The sequence below is a fragment of the Rana temporaria genome, chromosome 2, assembly GCF_905171775.1.
Source record: "Rana temporaria chromosome 2, aRanTem1.1, whole genome shotgun sequence".
NCBI classification, from domain to species: domain Eukaryota; kingdom Metazoa; phylum Chordata; class Amphibia; order Anura; family Ranidae; genus Rana; species Rana temporaria.
The window spans coordinates 390003369-390024284 of record NC_053490.1 but is presented as its reverse complement, the minus strand read 5'-3'; the positions used below and the strand labels follow the sequence as shown (position 1 = coordinate 390024284).

The 20916-nt window shown below is 43.2% G+C and overlaps 1 protein-coding gene across 2 annotated transcripts in view; it reads right to left on the bottom strand.

Annotated features, from left to right (window-relative positions):
• SLC9A1 (solute carrier family 9 member A1) overlaps positions 1-20916 on the bottom strand; it is an 85288-nt gene that overhangs the window by 8298 nt on the left and 56074 nt on the right. For both annotated transcript variants that reach the window (XM_040337995.1, XM_040337993.1), the window contains exons 4-10: positions 20667-20884; positions 18810-19003; positions 14073-14162; positions 8134-8204; positions 6594-6767; positions 4068-4179; positions 2364-2465 (exon numbers count right to left, since the gene is read on the bottom strand). In XM_040337995.1, coding sequence (XP_040193929.1) covers positions 2364-2465; positions 4068-4179; positions 6594-6767; positions 8134-8204; positions 14073-14162; positions 18810-19003; positions 20667-20884 — 961 coding nt within the window. The remainder of the gene's footprint in view (positions 1-2363; positions 2466-4067; positions 4180-6593; positions 6768-8133; positions 8205-14072; positions 14163-18809; positions 19004-20666; positions 20885-20916) is intronic.

The following is a 20916-nucleotide window of genomic DNA, read 5'->3' as shown; positions in this document are numbered from 1 at the left end:
ATGGGTTTGTAGCCCATTCCAGCCTTGTGTAGGTCTACATTCTTGTCCCTGACATCCTTGGACAGCTCTTTGGCCGTGTTGGAGAGTTTGGAATCCGATTGCTTCTGTGGACAGGTGTGTTTCATACAGGTAGCAAGCTGCGATTAGGAGGAGAACTCCCTTTAAGAGAGTGCTCCTAATATCAGGTCGTTACCTGTATAGAAGACACCTGGGAGCCAGAAATCTTGCTGCTCGAGGGGGGTCAAATCCTTATTTCAGTGCTTATTATAGTGCTATTCTGTCTCACTGCTAAAATAAATCTACCATTAAAACTATAGATGGATCATTTCGTTGTCAGTTGGCAAACATAGAAAATCAGCAGGGGATTCAATATGTACACACGTACACACACACACACACACACACACACACACACACACACACACACACACACACACACACACACACACACACACAGACTGGAGATGACTGTGGTCTTCATGATTTTTTTTTAACTATATAGACATACTTCCGATGTGTAAATCAGGCTAAACAACTCAACTATGCACAAAAACATAGGAACTGGGGTGCCGAAAAATGGAGGCAGGTGTTTAAGGACCGATAACTCAAAGTTTGAAATATTTGGCTGTAGCAGGAGGCAGTTTGTTCAGGGCTGGAAAGCAGTACAATAATTGAGTGTCTGCAAGCAAAAGTGAGGCATTGAGAATGTTACTTGCAAGTTTGGGGCTGCATTTCCACACATGGAAATTTGGTCAGGATCAATGTGTCCTCAATGCTGAGAAATACAGGCAGATACTTCATCATGCCATATCAAGGAGGCGTGTGATTGTCCCAAAATGAATTCTGCAGCAGACACCAAACTTACAGCCAATGTCATTGAGAACCATCTTCAATGTAAGGACAAGGAGTCCTGGAAGAAATGGTTTGGGCCCCCACACAGAGCCCTGATCAACAGCATCCAGTCTGGTATTACACGAAGAGACAGAAGGATTTGAGGCAGCCTACATTCACTGTGGATCTGGATTTCTCTTTTGTTCATTGATAAAAATAACTATTAATGCATTTTATTTCTGAAAGCATTCTTAAATTACAGCATTCTTTCACTTTTTCCTAACACTTTTGCACAGTAGTGCATGTTTGAGGGTTTTAAGACCCCTTTCACACTGGGGCGCTTTAGCATTAAAAAAAAGCACATGTAAAGCGCCTGAAAGAAGCTGCATCTGCAATCCCAATGTGAAAGCCAGAGTGCTTTCACACTGAAGCGCTGCGCTGGCAGGGCATCAAAAAAAGTGGTGCAAGCAGCTTCTTTGCAGCGCTTTAGGAGCATTGAATACAGCGCTCCTAAATTGCTCCTTCCAATTGAGGCGCCTTTTTTTTTTTTTTTTTTAATGCCAAAGCACCTGAAAAACTTTCCAGTGTGAAAGGGGTCTTAGCAGAGCTTTACCAGCGTTTTTCAGGCACTGACAGTGTGAAAGGGCTCTGAAAGCACTCAGGCTTTCACATTGGGATTGCAGATGAGGCTTTAGAAAGGTGCTTTACAGGTGTGAAAGGGGTCTTACTAATCATCAGGCCTATATAACAAACATTATTTTTTTTTTTTAAATGTGTGCTATTGGACAGGTGCACTGAATTTCAAGGCTCGACATGTTTGGTATCCATTTACTTTATATTTTAAACAAAACATGGGCATAATATTGCGTTTGTAATAAAATTTGAGTATGTTCTCTAGGGAAGATGCACAAAAGTCCTGCAGCATAAAAAATTGCAAATGCCACTAATTTATTCTCCAGAATCTTTGAACTAATTTCTAACCCCAAAAAAAAAATATGCAAACACCCATATAAAATGTATAGAAATTCTGAAAGCAGGATTTTAAACATGTGTTAAAAATAATAATAATAATAATAATAATAATAATATTGGTCTACGGAGGAAATTTAAGGAAACAGGTCTTTCCCCTCGGTTCTTATGATCCACTCCTATTACTGCTTTACTTAAAAACTGGAGCAGGATAGGAGTGGGACGGGGTATACTAGGCGATCTTACAACTTTGTTTGCCAGTGTTTAATCTCCTGAAGGAAGCAGGATAGATAACCCAATGTACCTGAATTACTACATCCCCTACTTGAATGAACTCCAAGAAAAAGGATTTTACAGCAAGTCTCAAAACTATTTTTCATTAAAGTGATCTTTATCTACAGTTTGGTATCATGTCTTGCTATTCAAATACAATAAAAAAATATTGATACAAAAAAGGATTGACCGCAAAATTTCCACAGCACTGAAACTATTCAGTATGTTTTGTGAAAGAAGGCAGTGTTTTATTAGTTTCAGTAAAGTTGCTTCACATTAAAAGCACTTACCCTATGGTCTATTTGATGAATTTTTTGTCTTCGAAGTAACATCTGATTCCAGGCATCTTCATAGGGATCAGCTACCAATGTGTGACGATTGTACGAGCGTAGCTGGAGAGATGATTTTAGTTAAAAAAAATACAAAAAAAAAAAAACACAATTGCATACAAAGTTACATTACAAGTGTAAATAAACAGACTTAGATTTAAAGCCCAACCCCACTGTACATTAAAGGCCAAGTTCCTGATGCACAACCTGCAGCCAGAGGGGTACATGCAGGTCTTTGGTATATGGTGTGTGGTTCTCGAACCTCAGCAATTTGTATTTGAAAAATTGATTGTAGTAATTGCTTTGATCTCGATAAGAAACTACGGCGCTACTGTGTTTAGTAAAAGCAAGTGGGACACAGGTTGAGGCAGCTCCTCCGAAAAAAAATTGGTCCTGAATACCCAAAAAGGATAAATGTGAATAGAGGAAAAGGGCGCCAGCCTGTGGAAGGCGGATATGGATGATAACAGACTGTACAATAAAAAAGTGATAAAATAATAATAAATAGAAATGGGAGCTATCAGCAGGTGGACTTGTAAGTTCACAGCTCTGTAACCGAAGATAAATTCCTCAGTAAGGACTAGTGGCTGCAGCATCCCAAGCACTTCAGCCTGCTTTCTGCTGAAAATGGGTCACAGGAGCGCAAAACGAATTGCACTCCTGTGAGCCACAGGAGAAGCCCAGCCAAACAAGCTTTGGCTATACTTTTCCTTTATTATGTTGCCTATCAACAAGTTCCCTGGGTATAACAGCGTATACATGCACAGTTTGTTTTTTGTTCAACCAGCAAGTTGATGGGGGGGGGGGGGGGGGGGGGGGGAAAAAGGGAGACAGATACCTGCATCCACACAAGCGTTTTGTATACAGTGATTTTCCCCACCACAATATGGCATTATGAAAGTGGTCAGAATACACAAATCAGATCAAATGCTGGTTTTCCAGTATGACCATTCAACAGAAGCCGGAAATTAGAACAAAGTGCACACATATGGAACGTTGGCCAGTTCCTGCTGAACCAGCTGAATTTTGGTACATGTGTATCTGGCTTTAGACTGACGACTGTGCACTGTAACAGGGCCTTAACACTAGAGGTCGACCGATATGGGTTTTTCTATGGCCAAAGCCGATGCTTAGAAATGAGGGCGGCCTATGGCCGATATATAATGCCGATTTTCCCGGCCGATTTTTTTTACCCATTTCGTAAAATTTAACAGTTTAGTTAAATAATAAAGAAGGGAGGCTAGGCGTGGGTGGTGCTGCGTTGGAGAGGAATGGGTGGCGCTGTGTTGTGGAGAGGGATGGGTGGTGCTGCGTTGTGGGGAGGGATGGCTGGTTCTGCGTTGTGGAGAGGGATGGGTGGTGCTGCAGCAAGATGATTGATTTTCAATGCATTGTGAAAATGAATGAGGATGAGAGTTGCATTGTGAAGAGGATCTCCACAATGTAACTGATATACACCTAGAGTCATCCTCATCCATTTTCTCAATGCCAAACAAAACAAAAAGACAAAATCTGTAACTAGTTGTTTGATTTTCTTGAATGCATATTAACCAAAAAAAAATTAAAAATTCCCATCCACACATGGCTTTTTTTTTTAAATAGGGTGCAAGTTTAAATTTACAGAATAGCTATTTTTTCTGTAAAAAATAAGTTTAGGCATCTTACCCTTTGGCGTGTCTTTTGCAAGTTTGTGCGCAGGATCTTGCGTATCTCCTCTTCTTTCACCTTGGACAATGCTGGAAGCATTCTCTCAGGCTTAGGTTTAGTTTGGATATTTCTGAAGAAAAACAAAACAAAAAAAAAAAAACAAAAAAAAAAAAAAATCAACCTTTGGTCTTTACACAGGGATGCTCTCCGTTATCTCAACCAGTCAATGACTGTCAGAAACCACAGCCAAAGTCTGGGAAGCTGAGCACTGAAGCAGACCATGCAGGGCTCACATTTCTGCTGAATATATAATTTATACTATAAATTCGCGTTAATGGTGAGTAAGTGGGTATGACCTGAGGAAGGAGGCCATGCCACCAAAATGCATTGTCATGGCAACTGTGCGACGTCCTCACTCTCTTCCCCCCTGTATCCCGCTTGTGTGGGTTTGTGTGTCCTCGAAGAGCAGCGCTGGCTGGACTGACGCATGCGCATTAGGGTGTGCATGTTGAGCATAGTGATGGACAGCCTCAGATGTGCTGCCAGGATCCGGGCAGCTAGGTTGAACATCCACGGCTCCCCCTTTCCCTTTCGGGGTCTTGAGGTGGTTGTAGAGGTGTGGCCACCGTGGAATCCTTATGCTTTAACTATCTTCACACAATGTGAGTTTGACCATTGTAGTGTTTTCAACTTTACCATATTAAAGCAGAGTTACACTAGGGCGGCTTTGTGCTTTTGTGTTTGGTCTAGATGTGCTCCTGCCTCCCAGAGGATCCATAAAGAGCAGCAGCTCCCTTTGACTAGTCTAATTATTAATAGCCAGCAGGAGGGCTATACCAAATTGTTGAGCGCATCAGCTAGTTTTTCACACACACACACACACACACACACACACACACACACACACGGTGCATTTCTGATCCCAGGAGTCACAGGCATACGAGTACAGCTGCATTCACAACAGGTTAACAGACACTGCAGTTATTCGCATGTAATCTCACTGCCTGGACACAAAATTGGGCTACTCAAATCCCTATATGCAAGTTTTTAAGCATAGCATAGGAAAAGCCCAGAACTCTACTTTAAAAGTGGCACTAGAGAAGGTTATCTAAAAAGGCAGGCATACAAACTCCAGGCCTCATCCTTATCAAGGCAGCCCACAAACTGATGGATGCTGAATATATAAACATGCTACAGGAACTAAAGATGTAGCAATTTAAACTTTTCTAGCATTAGAAGAAGTAGGCCAGGAACAGTGGGGTTGATTTACTAAAGGCAAATTTAACTTTGCACTGGAAGTGCAGTGGGGAAAGCTCTGAAACGAGGGGAAGCTCTGCTGATTTTATCACCCACTCACATGCAAGCTAAAATGCTGTTTATTTTCCTTGCATGTCCCCCTCAGAGCTACAGAGACTGCACTTGTAGTGCAAAGTGGATTTTCCTTTAGTAAATAACCTCCTATGTGTGCCTAGAAGCAAAAACAGAAAAGCGACAACATCAAAGCATCTTAGGTGTTATAGGCAGGGGCATATGAAACCCCATGTACCCTGAGACAATAAAAAATGAAGCGTATAATGTTAGTTGAGAAAAAGTTATTAAAAGAAGCAGACTTTATAGCAGGAGAAATCCATTTTAATATAAATATATGAAAATGTACTTAAAAATTCAGTATGGTGGTAATAAAGTTTATTATGCTGGTCATATTAAGGCCTGGTTCACACGTATGCAGGTTGCAGTTTGCATATTCCAGGTGCTTTTTGCACTTTTCAATACACGTTTTTGATCTATTGAAAGTCTATGGAACCAAAAACCAGAAAAAAGAAAGTCCCTGGCTCTTTCCATAAAATGCATAGATGTGAACATGACCCATAGGAAACAATGCTAAATGGACTGTGTGCGTTTCTGCAAAACTGAAAAACGCACTAATAAAATGCATAGGTGTGAATCAGGCCTGAACGAACTGAAGATCATATAGTAAAAGGGATCCAAAAAGCAAAAAATACACACTTGACTGAGAAAAGTGGCTGGATGAAAACAGTGGGTGTGTAAAAAATAAAAAGATGGTATCAGGGATTGTGAGCTGTGTGGTTAAGCAGAGTAAAGAATGAAAGAAGCTCCTGCAGGAAGCCAGGACTCTTGAGGAGTTTTTGCACTGCTACCGATTAAGTGTCACTGAAATAATAAAAGCTGCTGTGTGGCTTTTAGCGCTACGTCATAATAAACCTACACATACAAAACAGCTTTCACATCTATTCAGAATAATGCACTGAACAACACTGCTCATAATTGGTGTTCAGTAAGTGGTCATCCTATGGTTCTTAAACTGCTTCTATCCTAAACACAGCGCATGCAACCATTATACAGGTAAAAAAACACTGAAACAAAAAAGAAAAAAAAATAGAAAAAAAAACACAAACAATATTCAATGTATGCAGACACCAAGCATAACTTTTACCATTTCTATTGCCTCATCAATTCATAGCAAAAAAATGTTGTCTGGAGCTGCACTTTATAGGCGATTAATAAATGGTCCATCATACTTACTGCATGGAAACCGTAGAAACGGTGGATGGGATTTTACCAATGCCCCCGCTCTCTACCAATTCTATGGCCTGCTTCATCTCCATTTTGTGATAAAAGGCAATGAGCTGAGGCTCTGTGGACCGCTCCCCTGCAATAAGGCACTTCTTCACATAAGTTTTATTAAAACGATTCAGCCTATGTAGTAGAGAAAATGAGAGAATGTTTTAATATTCAAGTTTTAAGCTTTTTTTTTTTTTTTAATAGTTTCCCCCCCATGCACAGTTTTAATGGAAAATATTTTATATGGTCAGGCCTCCCCCAGAGAACTTTATTCAAGTCTAAACTCGCCAATTAAAATTAGGCATTCTATGTATTTAAGATTCATACAGAAAATGTCTGTTCTGTATAATATTAAACACACAGGTTTATTTATATAAAATATCTGAACACAAAAGTAAAAAATATTCCAGGAGAGGAATGAGTCTTCGGTGCTACTGACATTTATTAGAAGTAGGATTCCAGGTTTCATTTTACTTTAAAGTGGAATTCAAGGCTAGAATATAGTAAACTTAAAACCACTCCCTCCTCCCTTTTAACTCTAATTATAACAACCCAGTAGAAGGCAGATGCTTATATTCTTAGCACACTCTGGTGTCTGTTCACATGCTTTCCTCAATTGCCAGCTTCAGGGGAAAGAGAAGAGTGCCCGCAATGGATGGAATGACTGGGCTTACCATGGGGCACCCATTGTCGGCTGCCCCTCTTCTCCCCTGAAGTCGGCTGCTGATCACATGACTGAACGCTGTAAAAAATAGGCAAGTGCAAGCCTTTTCCTTCATCGGGGTAATTTCCCTAAATCAGTTCTGATTTGCTGTGAAAAAAGAAAAAGACGATCGTTAACCCGATTTTCTTATAGTGTGTACCCCACTCTATTGAACATGTGAAGTACAGTGTACATCCTCAGCATGCTTTGATGCCAAAATGATTTGACTCCTGTGCACAAGTTACATCATCTCCAGCCACTCAAACAAGATGGCTGAAGATGCCAAACCTGGAAAATGACTTCAGAAAAAAAAAAAGTACTCGTTGGTGAGGGAGTTTGCAGCTGCCTTTAGAGGGGAGGAGAGTATAGCAGATTTGAATTCTGCTTAAAAGAAAATGCACAAGAACTTAAAAAAAAAAAATTAAATATGGGACCGAGTGATGAGGGATTAGAACCCCAGTGATATTTTCATTGCCTTTAATGTCCCAGTTTGGGAGATTCACCCTCCATTTGTTCCGTTTACCATCATCAGCTCTGGCAGCTGTCTGTTCCAGTGTGAATTTTCCCTTAATATGCAGGGATTGTCTCACTTCCTGTTTTGGCTAAGAAACAGGAAGTGAAGGTAAATATCCACAATGGGACACAGATGGGGGGAAAAAAAAAAAAAAAAACACCACAACTGACAGGGGTTATAACTCTCTCTTACTCCATCTAGTTAATTATATTATAACAGAATTCCATTTAATAGGTTTCTTTTAGCTTTCATTTATTATACATTAAGACTTTTGCATGACTCACTTGTCTTTCCAATGGTGATGGCCATAGTGACCACATACATCCTCAATTCCAGTTAAAAGGTGATCAAGGAACTAAAAAAAAAAAAAAAAAAACGAACACAACAGTGTTAGTCTTACTGTAAACATTATGTTAAACTTTGTTCATGACAATCAGGGTAATTTTACAGCTAGCTTTGTAGAAATGTACAAGGCTACCCGACCCAGGATTAATAAGCAAATCTTATATGCCCGCAAGATCAACGGAGGGCTATCGGTTCCCAATTTGCAAGCCTACTATAAGGGCAGCAAATATAGCCCCATTATCTCAGCTCCATGACAACTAACAAATGCCACTATGGGCCATGATTGACCTAGTTGGCTCACATCCGATACCAGTCTCCTCTCTGCCTTGGTCCCCCCCCCAGACATCGTCCCATCACATTCCCTCCGATTCAATTAAATACTCTACAGGTCTGATTTCTCCTCATCTTCCCCTACTCCAAATCCTACACTGCCCACTATTCCCCCTGGGCTGTGATAATCCCCAAGTTCTCCTAATGGATTTGTGGATATTCACTCTGTTTACCCCCACTAGGATCATTGCATTTGAGGCCCTGCGTTCCTTTCACAACATTCGCTTACGAGAACATTATATCTACTGACAGCTCTGACATTTCCTCCAACAGCTAATAAAATATAGGCCCACCCCCTATACTCTGACTCCCTTTGAAAGCATCTGTAGGGCCCGACCTCAAACCTCTGGCTTGATATCACAAATTTACTCCTCTATCACCTCAAAAAAAAAAAAATAAAAAAAAACACTGTTACAATCTCCCCACCTTAAGTGGGAGGCAGAATTAGGGAGGCAGTCAGATCCAGAGGACTGGCAGGTCACGACCATATAAATGCTCAAAAAATGTTCTCTCGAAAATTCTTACAAATTACTCTACAGATGGTACTACATTCTGGCCAGGCTGGCCCGTTTCATTCCAGACTACTCTCCTTTATGTTTCAGAGGATGCTCTCGGGAAGGCGCCATGGCACACATTTGGTGGACATGCCCGAAGGTATGCAGACTATGGGTCAGAGTCTACTCTCTTCTCCGCAACATACTTCATACCAACATTAAAAAGACCCCTATGAAGTTCTTCTCTGCAAACCAATAGCTGAATTGCTCCAATTGGAGCGCCAGCTGGCTACGCATCTCTTTGCTGCAACCAGGTTAACTATTGCTAAGGCATGGAAACTATGCTTAGTTTTGAGGCGGTTAAAAAGCATATGAATGACATAATGGTAAACAAGAAACTGACTGCTATTCTATCAGACACTCACGATAAATTACTTCGGTTTGGCAGCGAGAACCCTGCGAATATAGTGCAGGGTTCCTGCATCACACAGTGGTTCAGACTTAGATCTGCGAAGCACCGCAGGTGTCAATGTAAAGTTAACGACACCCCCAGATTGGTCAGCAGATGGCAGTGTGAACTGTGAAATAGTGCAGGAATCGGATCGCATAAGTGTGATCCCATTCGATCAGATTCCAGTGTGGACCAAAAAAAATAAAAAAAAGCCATTTTGGTGCGAATGTGATACGATTTCAGCCATAGTTAGTATGGCTGAAATTGCATCACACAGACATCACATGTGGCCTGAACAGCAATGCGGTCAGAATCACATGCGATGTCTGACATCGCACTAGTGTGAACCGGGCCTTATACCTCTGCCTAGTGTTGACTCAGGGTAGTAAACACATTGAGCAATGCATCACATTGTTTATCATCTCCAATGTATGAAAAAGGAAGTATTTAGCATGACAACACACAATGATGTTTCTCAATTTAGCAGCAGTGTTCAAATCTGTTAAAGGGAAACAATATAGGCTCCTTTAACCCTTCTCAATCAGGGCAAATTTGTATTTTAGATTTTTTTTTTTTTTTTTTACACTCTAAAATGCATTGTTTAAACACTGGAAGGTTTTTCCCCCATTAATGATCAGGCCATTTTTTGCGATAAGGCAATGTATTACTTTAACCGACAATAGTGCGGATGTGCGCCATTGTACCCAAACAAAATTGATGTATTTTTTTCAAACAAATAAAGCTTTCTTTTGGTGTTTGATCACCTCTGTGGTTTTAAATTTTTGCTCCATTAAGAAAAAAAGGACAACTAAAAAATAAATAAAATATATAGTTTAAAAGTAGTAGTTAAAATTACTTAACACACCTAAGACATTAGATCTTGTACAAAGGCAGAGAAGCTGTAAAATAAAAAAATAAAAAAAAGGTAGCTATACTTTGTCGCACAATTTTGTGCAAATTGCAAAAAAATTTAAATAAAGTGCACATCCGAGTTCATTGAATGGAAGAGAGATCTGGTGCGTTAGAAGAACCCACATCGCTGCTACAATAAAGCCTTGAGTCAAGTAAATTGAGATTAGACCAAGCTGAGCGAGCGTGAAACACTGTGGTGTTTACAATTTTTATGATGCACATTTTTTCCTATAGTATTACAAAGATTTGTTTATTAGCCACTAGAAACCCTCAGTTGGTTATGGCAATTACTGCTCTTCCCTTAAAGGTAATCTGTTGTGCAAGAACAAGGGCTGCTATTGCCGAGCTTTACTTTGGAGAATCCTTAGTTCCCTGGCTTTCCCTTAAGTGCTGTGTGTTGATCCGCAACAGGTATAGAGAGAAGGAAAGGTGACATTCATTAATAGCATGCCTGTTTTGGGTCTTCAGTTTTAGAGTACCCTGTAAGTCAGAAACAGCAAAAATACTATACAATCCCTACAAACACAATTCGACCATGCATTCCTTATTCTGTTAAAGTCCTTTGAAAGCATTCTGGATCTGCCAATTTTCTTATCTAAATGTGTGACCATAACAAATCTGGCATGACTGCTTTTTACATGTGACCAAGTATTTGCGGTTAAAATCAGACATTCTGAACATACTGTCAGTGAACCCAAAAAGAAGAATTGCCTGGTAGATACAAAAGAGCTAGTGGGATCCTTGTTTAGTGGCTCACAAGTTGTTGGCATCACTAAGAAGAGTGGTCAGATTAGAATGGTAATCGCATGTATTAATGACCCCCAGTGCATCTCTCCATTTGTCTGCTGGCATGACAGTAATGCTTGGCACCTACTAACCACAACTTTCACACCTCCCATTCTGTTTTTGGACCAACATCTACACAGCTTAGATACGATACAAAAGGTCTTTAACATTACAGAACAAGTCCAGTTGAAATGTGACTGCTATAAAATAGATACACTTAGATGGCGACGCCTTTGTTTTTACAGTTTATAGAGGAGATCCAATATACTGAGAAGTGCAGCAGCCATCACTGTGGTGACTTTTTAATTTGTACCTCCTTTATTAGATTGACTTTATGGCTTTTGTGGCAGTTCTTCCCACCCTCTGCTTGCGCTATTAAGCCTTTTTTTTTTTACTGTTACATTATGGTACTGCCAAGGTACACAAGGTAGTTTTTCACGCTTATGCAACATAGGGTTTACAAACCACTTCCTACCCAAGGAATGTACCTGTACATCCATGGGTTTCAGTGGTTATACCAGGATGATGTCTGCACTTACAGGTTTTCTTTTCAGCCACCAATTCAGAGTAATGCAGAAGTGAGCCAAGTGGCTAATTAGCCACTCGATCACTTCTGCAGGTGGCGGAAGGGGGTCCCATCCCCCTCCCAGGCTCTCCGGTCCCATTGTGGAGTCTAGGAGCGACATGGCTGGTGGCGATGGCCGCCCTGCACAGAGAGAAACTGAAGTTGTTCCCCTTGTTCTGTAACCCTGGAAACCAGGAGAGACGAGTAATATGTCACTTCAGGTTCAACCCCTTTACCTGGACACGAAAGCAGCCAATTGGACTGATCTGTCTGATCAGTTGCATGGGGGGCCAGAGGAGAGATTTGGGGGTCCAATAGGCCCCAAATCTCTTCATAAAGAATACCTGTCATGACCTATGCTGTCACAAGGGATGTTCATCCCTTGTAATAGCAATAATGTTAGTACAAAAAATAAAATACCGCATGTATTGGCGTATAACACGCACCCTAAATCTAAGTGGGAAGTTTCAGGAAAAAAACTTTCCATAGCCCCTTGCGTATAACAAGTGAGTGCTATACGCCAATAAATGCAGTAAATAAATAGTGCTTACGTACAAATGCATACGTTACTCTTGCATGCATATGTAAACAGTGATCGCACCACACATGAGGTATTGTCATGATCAGAGCAAGAGCAATAACTTTAGCATCAGACCTCCTGTGCAACTCTAAACTGGTAACCCTGTAAAGGCGTTTAAAGCGTCGCCTATGGAGAATTTAAGTACTGTTTGCCGCTATTCCAGGGGCAGATGCAATTTTAAAGCGTGACCTGTTAGGTATCCACATGAACATATTCGCCAGCACACCACAGATCGTACAGAACGTCCAAAAGGTCTGACGAAAAGGTCCTGCGTGGCCTCGAAACGTTGCACCTCTTGTGATGTTTTCTGTGCATTAAATCTTTTGGACGTTCTGTACGATTCCGTGGTGTGCTGGCGATTATGTTCATGCGGTTGATTGTTCGAGTACGCAGCGGGTGATCTCTTCAGCAACCATTTTTATATTTATGAGCCGTTTCCCCAGGAAGGTGTGCGATTGGAATATTAGAATGTTAGGTATCCATTTACTCTGTGTAAGATCATCTTTCACATTATACAAAAATAAAAAATTGTGTTAACTTTAATAAAAAAAATTATACAAAAAAAACCCCTGTAAGACAAAGGCATAATGAGCTATGATCCACTGCATACTATCTCATTATGAAATACTTACCTTAGAACGAAGCCCTCCTGCTGTGCCCGCACACCGCTGACATCTTCCCCGGAGTTTCTTGCAGGTGAACGAGCTCCGGTGCTGTAAGTGGCTGGATCCGCGATGACATTGCTCCTGTGCATGCATGTGGGAACCGCCGGTCACTGCACAGGGCTCTGAAGAAACACTGTGGGCATTTGTTCCTTCAAAGCGAATGAGCCGATTACGTTATTGTGGTGTATACAGTAAGCATCTCCTAAACGGTGCAAGCTTAGGAGATATTTACAGTACCTATAGGCAAGCCTTATTATAGGCTTACCGTATATACTCGAGTATAAGCCGAGGCACCCAATTTTACCACAAAAAAAAAAAACTTGGAAAACTTAGTGACGCGAGTATAAGCCTAGGGTGTCCATCTGCATGCCTCACTGTGCCCATGACTAGAATGATATTTTAACAGTCTATGGAAGGGGTGCCTGGCTTTGAAAAAAAAAAAAAAAAAGGGGGGGGGGGAAAATCAGTGCTCTCCAGCCATAGGTACTCAAGACAACAAACTTTGCACACTTGTAGAGGACTACATGTGTTCCAAATTCTGGGTCCAGGGGACCTATGACCGGCCGATACCGGGTCCCCAAATTCACCGTATAAATTATCATTTAACATGGGAGTCTATGAAAGGGGTGCCTGGCTTTGGGGGAAGAAAAAAAAAAAAAAAACGGTGCTCCTCGGCCATAAGTCTCCCAGACAACAAACTTTGCACACTTGTAGATGAAGAGTGGGGCTACATGTGTGCCAAGATTGGGGTCCAGGGGACCTACGGTCAGCCAGTACCGGGTCCCCAAAGTCCGGGAGATCAGGCACAAAAAAATAATGTGCTGAAAAAATTTTGCTTACACTCGTATATAATACGGTACTTATAGGTACAAACAAACCAGGGCAGTTTACTTGGTAAAAATAAAATAGTTTTTTTATTAAATTATTCCATAATTCTAGTATGTGACATGAGAAGAATTTATTCATGCAGACTTGAAAAGTTGCTTGCAGTTTGGTTTCAAAAGGCACGAAAATTACTATCCCAATATATATTGTTACAAATGTTTCATTCCTTAAACATGCACTTTCATAAGAAAATGATATCTGTTAAATTACCTGTGTATGTATTTCTTCATTTATTGAGCGCTTAGTTTCTTGTTTCTTCTTCACAGCCAAAAGTTCCACCAGCGGACGAATGGTCATTCCCTTTCAGTGACAGAAGTTAGCAAAAAGGGTTAATGCTCAGTTTAAAGCATGGCCATTCAGCAACCATAAGTCCTATCAGATATAGAAGTAAAGCATGTGTAGAGTTTACTCGCCCTGTAGTTCCACATCTGCCTATAGCTATGCTCACACCCTTTATTATCCTTCCAAAATCACTGGGTTACAGTCAACTTTTATGAACAACAATTCAATCTCTTCAATTTGGGTTATCCTGAAAGTTTAACATAGCTCCAAGTACTAATGTGCAGCCATCGATGAAAGAAGCTAGAAATACAATCTGCTGTATGAATCTCCGAAAGTGGTTTTGCTGATATGATCCTGTGGTTGTATAGCAGCAGTTTAGGGTCACATTCCTCAAACACTTGAGGGTGTGGACAGCATGATTATTCTTTACATGGTACATTTCCTAATTTGTGGTAGTTATGTTCTGGGAGTCCTGAGTAGGCTGTGGGAAGGGGACATAGTTTATGCATACATAGCTGTACAAATACACCACATTCTGCAATATCCTCAAACTTTGATACTGAGACAAGGATGCAACTTCGGGTAACTGCATAGTTCGCATGGTCTCATAACAAAAAGTACTGGATATCTTGGTGTACAGTGTCATTTCCCTTTTTTCACCAGTACACAGACTCAGAAGCCTTTAGAGTGCTACTGATGAACTGCAGCTCACCAACACCGGCAGGCAAGTTTATCTTTTGTCATCCGTCCAGCTCTTTATAGTGAGGTTTGTCCAACACAACAAGGCTTCTACTATAGACTATAGACATTATATACACTCCCTTGTTTTTACAGAATTATAACAGGACAATAGCGTGTGCATTTTCAAAACACAAACAAAAAAAACAAAAAAACAAAGTCTTGCTGGCAGAGCTAGAGCTCATTCACAAAGGCATGGGGGGTGGGGTGGATGGATTGAAAGATCCTGCTTAAAGCGGTTGTATAGGAAAAAAAAAAAAAAATTCTCCTGGCACCTGTAAAGGAAAAAGCATAATGAGCTAGTATGCACAGCATACTAGCTTATTATGAAATACTTACCTTGGAACAAGGCATCGTTACCGCTGCCGGTCTACGCCGAGGGAGATGACATTTCCCCTTGGCGTCTCTTCCGGGTATCGCGGCTCCAGCGCTGTGAGTGGCTGGAGCCGCGATGTAGCCACTCCCGCGCATGCGTGCGGGAGACTTCTGTCCGGCAAGGTCCTGCGGCTGCTGGGCCTTAAGCCAAACATCCCCTGTGCGCATGCGCCGCTGCATTCAGCGGCTAGTTGCGAGGGGAATATCCCCTAAACCGTAAAGGTTTAGGAGATATTTTTTTTACCTACAGGTAAGCCTTATTGTAGGCTTACCTGTAGGTAAAAGTACAAAAACACCCTATACAACCACTTTAAAATACACACCTAAAGTACATGTGTTTATCCGCATTTATACATGTATAATCTGCAGTTGTGTTCTACAGTAGGTGTTTGTGATATTGTGTTTTTAGCACGACAGCATCGCGCTGATTCTCGGCGACATGGTGCCGAGATCTCGCCGACATCTCGCACTCACTGGAATAGTGACAGCACATCCCAGCAAGCGCGTCATAGAAGCGACGGGAGATCCGACTTGGATTCCCGCCAATTCTACACGTGTGCGGCGTTTGTTATGAATCCTGAGGGGGAAGTCCCCGCCGGATTTTAAATAAAAATCCGGCATGGGTTCCCCCCTCAGGAGCATACCGGGCCCTTGGGTCTGTTATGGGTTGTAAGGAGAGCCCCCCTACGCCGAAAAAAACGGCGTAGGAGGTCCCCCTACAATCCATACCAGACCCGTATCCAAAGCACGCTACCCGGCCGGCCAGGAAGGGAGTGGGGACGAGCGAGCACCCCCCCCCCCTCCTGAGCCGTACCAGGCTGCATGCCCTCAACATGGGGGGGTTGGGTGCTCTGGGGCAGGGGGGGCGCACTGCGGCCCCCCCACCTCAGAGCACCCTGTCCCCATATTGATGAGGACAGGGCCCCTTCCCGACAACCCTGGCCGTTGGTTGTCGGGGTATGCGGGTGGGAGGCTTATCGGAATCTGGGAGCCCCCAGATACCGGCCCCCCACCCTAAGTGAATGGATATGGGGTACATCGTACCCCTAACCATTCACCTGTAGGAAAAATGTCAAAGTTAATAAACACACCACACAAGGGTTTTTAAAATAATTTATTTTTCTGCTCCGGAGGCTCCCCCTGTCTTCTTTATTAGCTCTTTTACCAGGGGGAGCTTCTTCTTTGACGTCTTCGGGTGGGTGGGGGCCGCCGTCTGGTTTTCTTCCACCGCCGGGGGGGGGGGGGTCGCTTTTAAAAAAGCCACCACCCCCCGGCGGGTTTCCTCTGGCGTCTTCGGCGGGGGGGCTTCTTCTTCCGCTATCCCGACGGGTCTTCTCCGCTATCCGGGGGGTCTCTTTTTTTTTTTTTTCGGGGGTCTCCTATGTTCGCCGCTCTCCGCTGTTGACTCGGCGCACCCCGGTTCTTCCTCTCGCTGTCTGGTGCCTTCTTCTTCCGTGCTGTACGTCTTCTTCTCCTTCCGTACTGTGAGTTCTTCTTCCGTGCTGTGACGTCATGTTCTTCACTTCTCTTCTTCTCCCGATGTTGACACGTCGCCTTTCCTCGCTGCAATGACGTGTGCGCGGCTTGCATCGGATTTATATAGACCACACAATCCCATCATGCTCTGGTACCTACCCATGTGATACCCATGTGATACCTACCCACGTGGGTAGGTATCACATGGGTAGGTACCAGAGCATGATGGGATTGTGAGGTCTATATAAATCCGATGCAAGCCGCGCACACGTCATTGCAGCGAGGAAAGGCGACGTGTCAACATCGGGAGAAGAAGAGAAGTGAAGAACATGACGTCACAGCACGGAAGAAGAACTCACAGCACGGAAGGAGAAGAAGACGTACAGCACGGAAGAAGAAGGCACCGGACAGCGAGAGGAAGAACCGGGGTGCGCCGAGTCAACAGCGGAGAGCGGCGAACATAGAAGGAGACCCCCGGAGAGTTGAGAAGACCCCCCGGATAGCGGAGAAGACCCGTCGGGATAGCGGAAGAAGAAGCCCCCCTGCCGAAGACGCCAGAGGAAACCCGCCGGGGGTGGGGGCTTTTTTAAAAGCGACCACCCCCCGGCGGTGGAAGAGAACCAGACGGCGGCCCCCACCCACCCGAAGACGTCAAAGAAGAAGCTCCCCCTGGTAAAAGAGCTAATTAAGAAGACAGGGGGAGCCTCCGGAGCAGAAAAAGAAATTTTAAAAACCCTTGTGTGGTGTGTTTATTAACTTTGACATTTTTCCTACAGGTGAATGGTTAGGGGTACGATGTACCCCATATCCATTCACTTAGGGTGGGGGGCCGGTATCTGGGGGCCCCCTTATTAAAGGGGGCTCCCAGATTCCGATAAGCCTCCCGCCCGCATACCCCGACAACCAACGGCCAGGGTTGTCGGGAAGGGGCCCTGTCCTCATCAACATGGGGACAGGGTGCTCTGAGGTGGGGGGGCCGCAGTGCGCCCCCCTGCCCCAGAGCACCCAACCCCCCCATGTTGAGGGCATGCAGCCTGGTACGGCTCAGGAGGGGGGGGGGGGGCGTTCGCTCGTCCACACTCCCTTCCTGGCCGGCCGGGTAGCGTGCTTTGGATACGGGTCTGGTATGGATTGTAGGGGGACCTCCTACGCCGTTTTTTTCGGCGTAGGGGGGGGCTCTCCTTACAACCCATAACAGACCTAAGAGCCCGGTATGCTCCTGAGGGGGGAACCCATGCCGGATTTTTATTTAAAATCCGGCGGGGACTTCCCCCTCAGGATTCATAACAAACGCCGCACACGTGTAGAATTGGCGGGAATCCAAGTCTGATCTCCCGTCGCTTCTATGACGGCTCTGTCTCCATCGCGGCAAGCCAGCTCGGCGCTGGCTCCCGCGATGGGGCTCGTAGGTGGTCAATCTCGCCGAGAAAGGGAGCGAGATTGACACAATATCGCGTGCGCCTACTGTACTTTTATTGTGGGCTACTAAATGCAGAACACATTGTTGTAAAAGATGCGGCTGTGTACGGGCTCATTGATTACTATAATGTTATGAGTTTATAGAAGGTAGGAGAGATCACAGGATGTGAGAAGCTGGTATTGGTAAATGTTTGTTTCCCTTTTTTTTTTTTCTGTTATGTGTTTCGCTTAAGATCAAAACGTGTGCTTCTCTTGTTTCTGCAAGAGCCGGTTCACACTGGGGCGACTCGTCAGGCGACTCAGCCGCCTGACAAATCGCGTCCCGTTCTATTCAATAGAACCGTTCTAATAGGAGCGACGCAAGTCGCTCTGACTTAGAAAAAGGTTCTTGTACGACTTTAGGGGCGACTTGCATTGACTTTTATACAGAAGTCATTTTGCAAGTCGCCTCTGAAGTCGTCTTCAGGACGCCTTGCCGAGTCGCCCCTGAAGTTGTGCCGCCCCAGTGTGAACTGGCTCCTACCTGTCTGCTTTAAAATCAAATAAAAGAAAATTGAAACAAATGTTTTCAGCCCCTTTACACACTGGACTATTTAATAAAAAAAAATTGTAAACAGCATTAGAGTGTCACCTGCCCCAAAAAGTTCCTTTACTCACCTGGACAAAAACTGTGAAGAATATTACTGTAATTATTGCAGTGAGGAACATGTTTCTGTTAGGGCTATGTAATAAGTATCCCAAGGAGAAAGCAATGGCTCCACGCAAGCCACCATATGCAATAATGAACTGGTCTTTGGGTGTCAGCTTCACTATGCGGAATCTGTTGATAAACCAAGTTAAGCCAAGAACACCTAGGAAAGGGACAGAAAAATTTAACACTTGCCACTTATAAGAAACTTATTTTTTTTTCTATGTACCGTAATTAGCGTTAAAGGATACTTGTTAGGAAATGTAATAAAAATACAGTACAGGTAAAACTGTAAACATGAAAGGATTGGGCTACTTTCACACTGAGGCGTTTTACCTGTGTGTTTTTTGCTAAAAATAGCATCTGAAAAGCGCCTGTAAAACTGCCTCCTCTGCAGCCCAGTGTGCAAGCCAGAGTGCTTGCCCACTAGGGGGTGGTGCGCTTGCACTCCTGCCATTAAAATCAACGGGCAGCGCTGCCAAAGCGCCTACAAGCAGGGGTTTAACCCTTTCCTCAGCCTCTAGCAGGGGTTAAAAGCACTCCACTAGCGGCCAAAAAGTGCCGCTGTACCACCAACACCCCAGTGTGAAAGTAGTCTTATGAATGCATATTTATTCTATTTTCAGTCTTCTGGATCCTGGAACACATAACACCCTCATCTGCTTTGGATATCAAAAAAACAAAAAGACACACACACACACACACACACACACACACACACACACACACACACACACACACACACAGTCTTAAATTAGCCACCAAAAATATACAAGATCAATATGTCTTTAAAAAGGGAAAGTTCACCTTTACAGAAAAATCTGTAAGGTGAACTTACACAGGACGCCCCCCTCGCCCCGCACTGACACATCGGGTTTCCACCTCACTGTGCGGGGCCTTAGGAATCCCCTGCAGCTTAAAGTTCGAAGCTTACCTCATTAGGAGGTACGTTTAGGAGCATTCTAATTGGTCAGGGCCAACACATGGGCAGCGCTGACCAAAACAGAACCCGCGTAGGCTGTCCTATCACCACGGGCGAAGAGGAGAGAAATCGGCTAGGATTTCAAATTCCTGGACTGGTACAACAGCAATACGAGCTGACCGTGTGGGAGAAGTTGCCGGACTCCAGGTTAGTAGAACCGAGGGGGATGGGGAGGGGGTCCAGTGCAAGTTCACCTTACAGATTTTCTGTAAAAGTGAACTTACGCTTTAAGAGGGAAATAATCCCTTGAAGTGGTTGCAATAGGATGCATGAAGGTAAAAAAAAGCAAAAAAAAAACACCGCGAATGCAGCCATCTCATCCAACGGCTTGGGAACTGCAAATAAATCCACATGGAAAAGTAAATCCACATGGACCTGTGTGTGCATGTTCACATGCACTGTATACTTGCTTTGTCCAGACTGTTACCAAGGTCAATATAAAAAGGAAGAGAAGCCAAAACACATGACAGATGTCATTTCTGACATTTAACATGATCCCATGAAAAAGCAGGGTCACACAAACACAGCTGCTGTTCAAAATCTGTCTCCATCTACCCCTTATGGTTAATAGGTCTGGGCCAAAATGAAATAGCCATCCATAGTGGTGACAAGAACATGTCCAAAAAAAAAAAAAAGTCTTTAAACACACAGCGTTATAGGTGTATTCACTCCTTTGATTTACTTAATGACCAATTTAATAGGCATTGTTATACTATGAAAGTAGGTCTCTAGTTACACTATTCAGATAATGGTAAACTAAAATGCCCCAACTGTCACATGTAAATCTAGATACACTTCACATGTTCATGCCAAATACAGTCTGAATTAAAATTTAAAGCAATACCCAACACGCGTGCTATCAGACAGAAGACAAGGGTGCAGATGACATAGGTCCAATTCCAAGAATGAGGTCCAGCCACGGTGGAAACTCCAAGAAAGATGAAAATTAAAGTCTCACTGACACTGCTCCACATTTTCAGGAAATATTTGATGGTAGTATGGGACTTGTGGGAAATATTAGCCTCCACATAAGGTCGCATTACAACTCCTGAAGCAATAAGGCTGAAAGAAAAGAAATTTGTTTTCAATCTGCA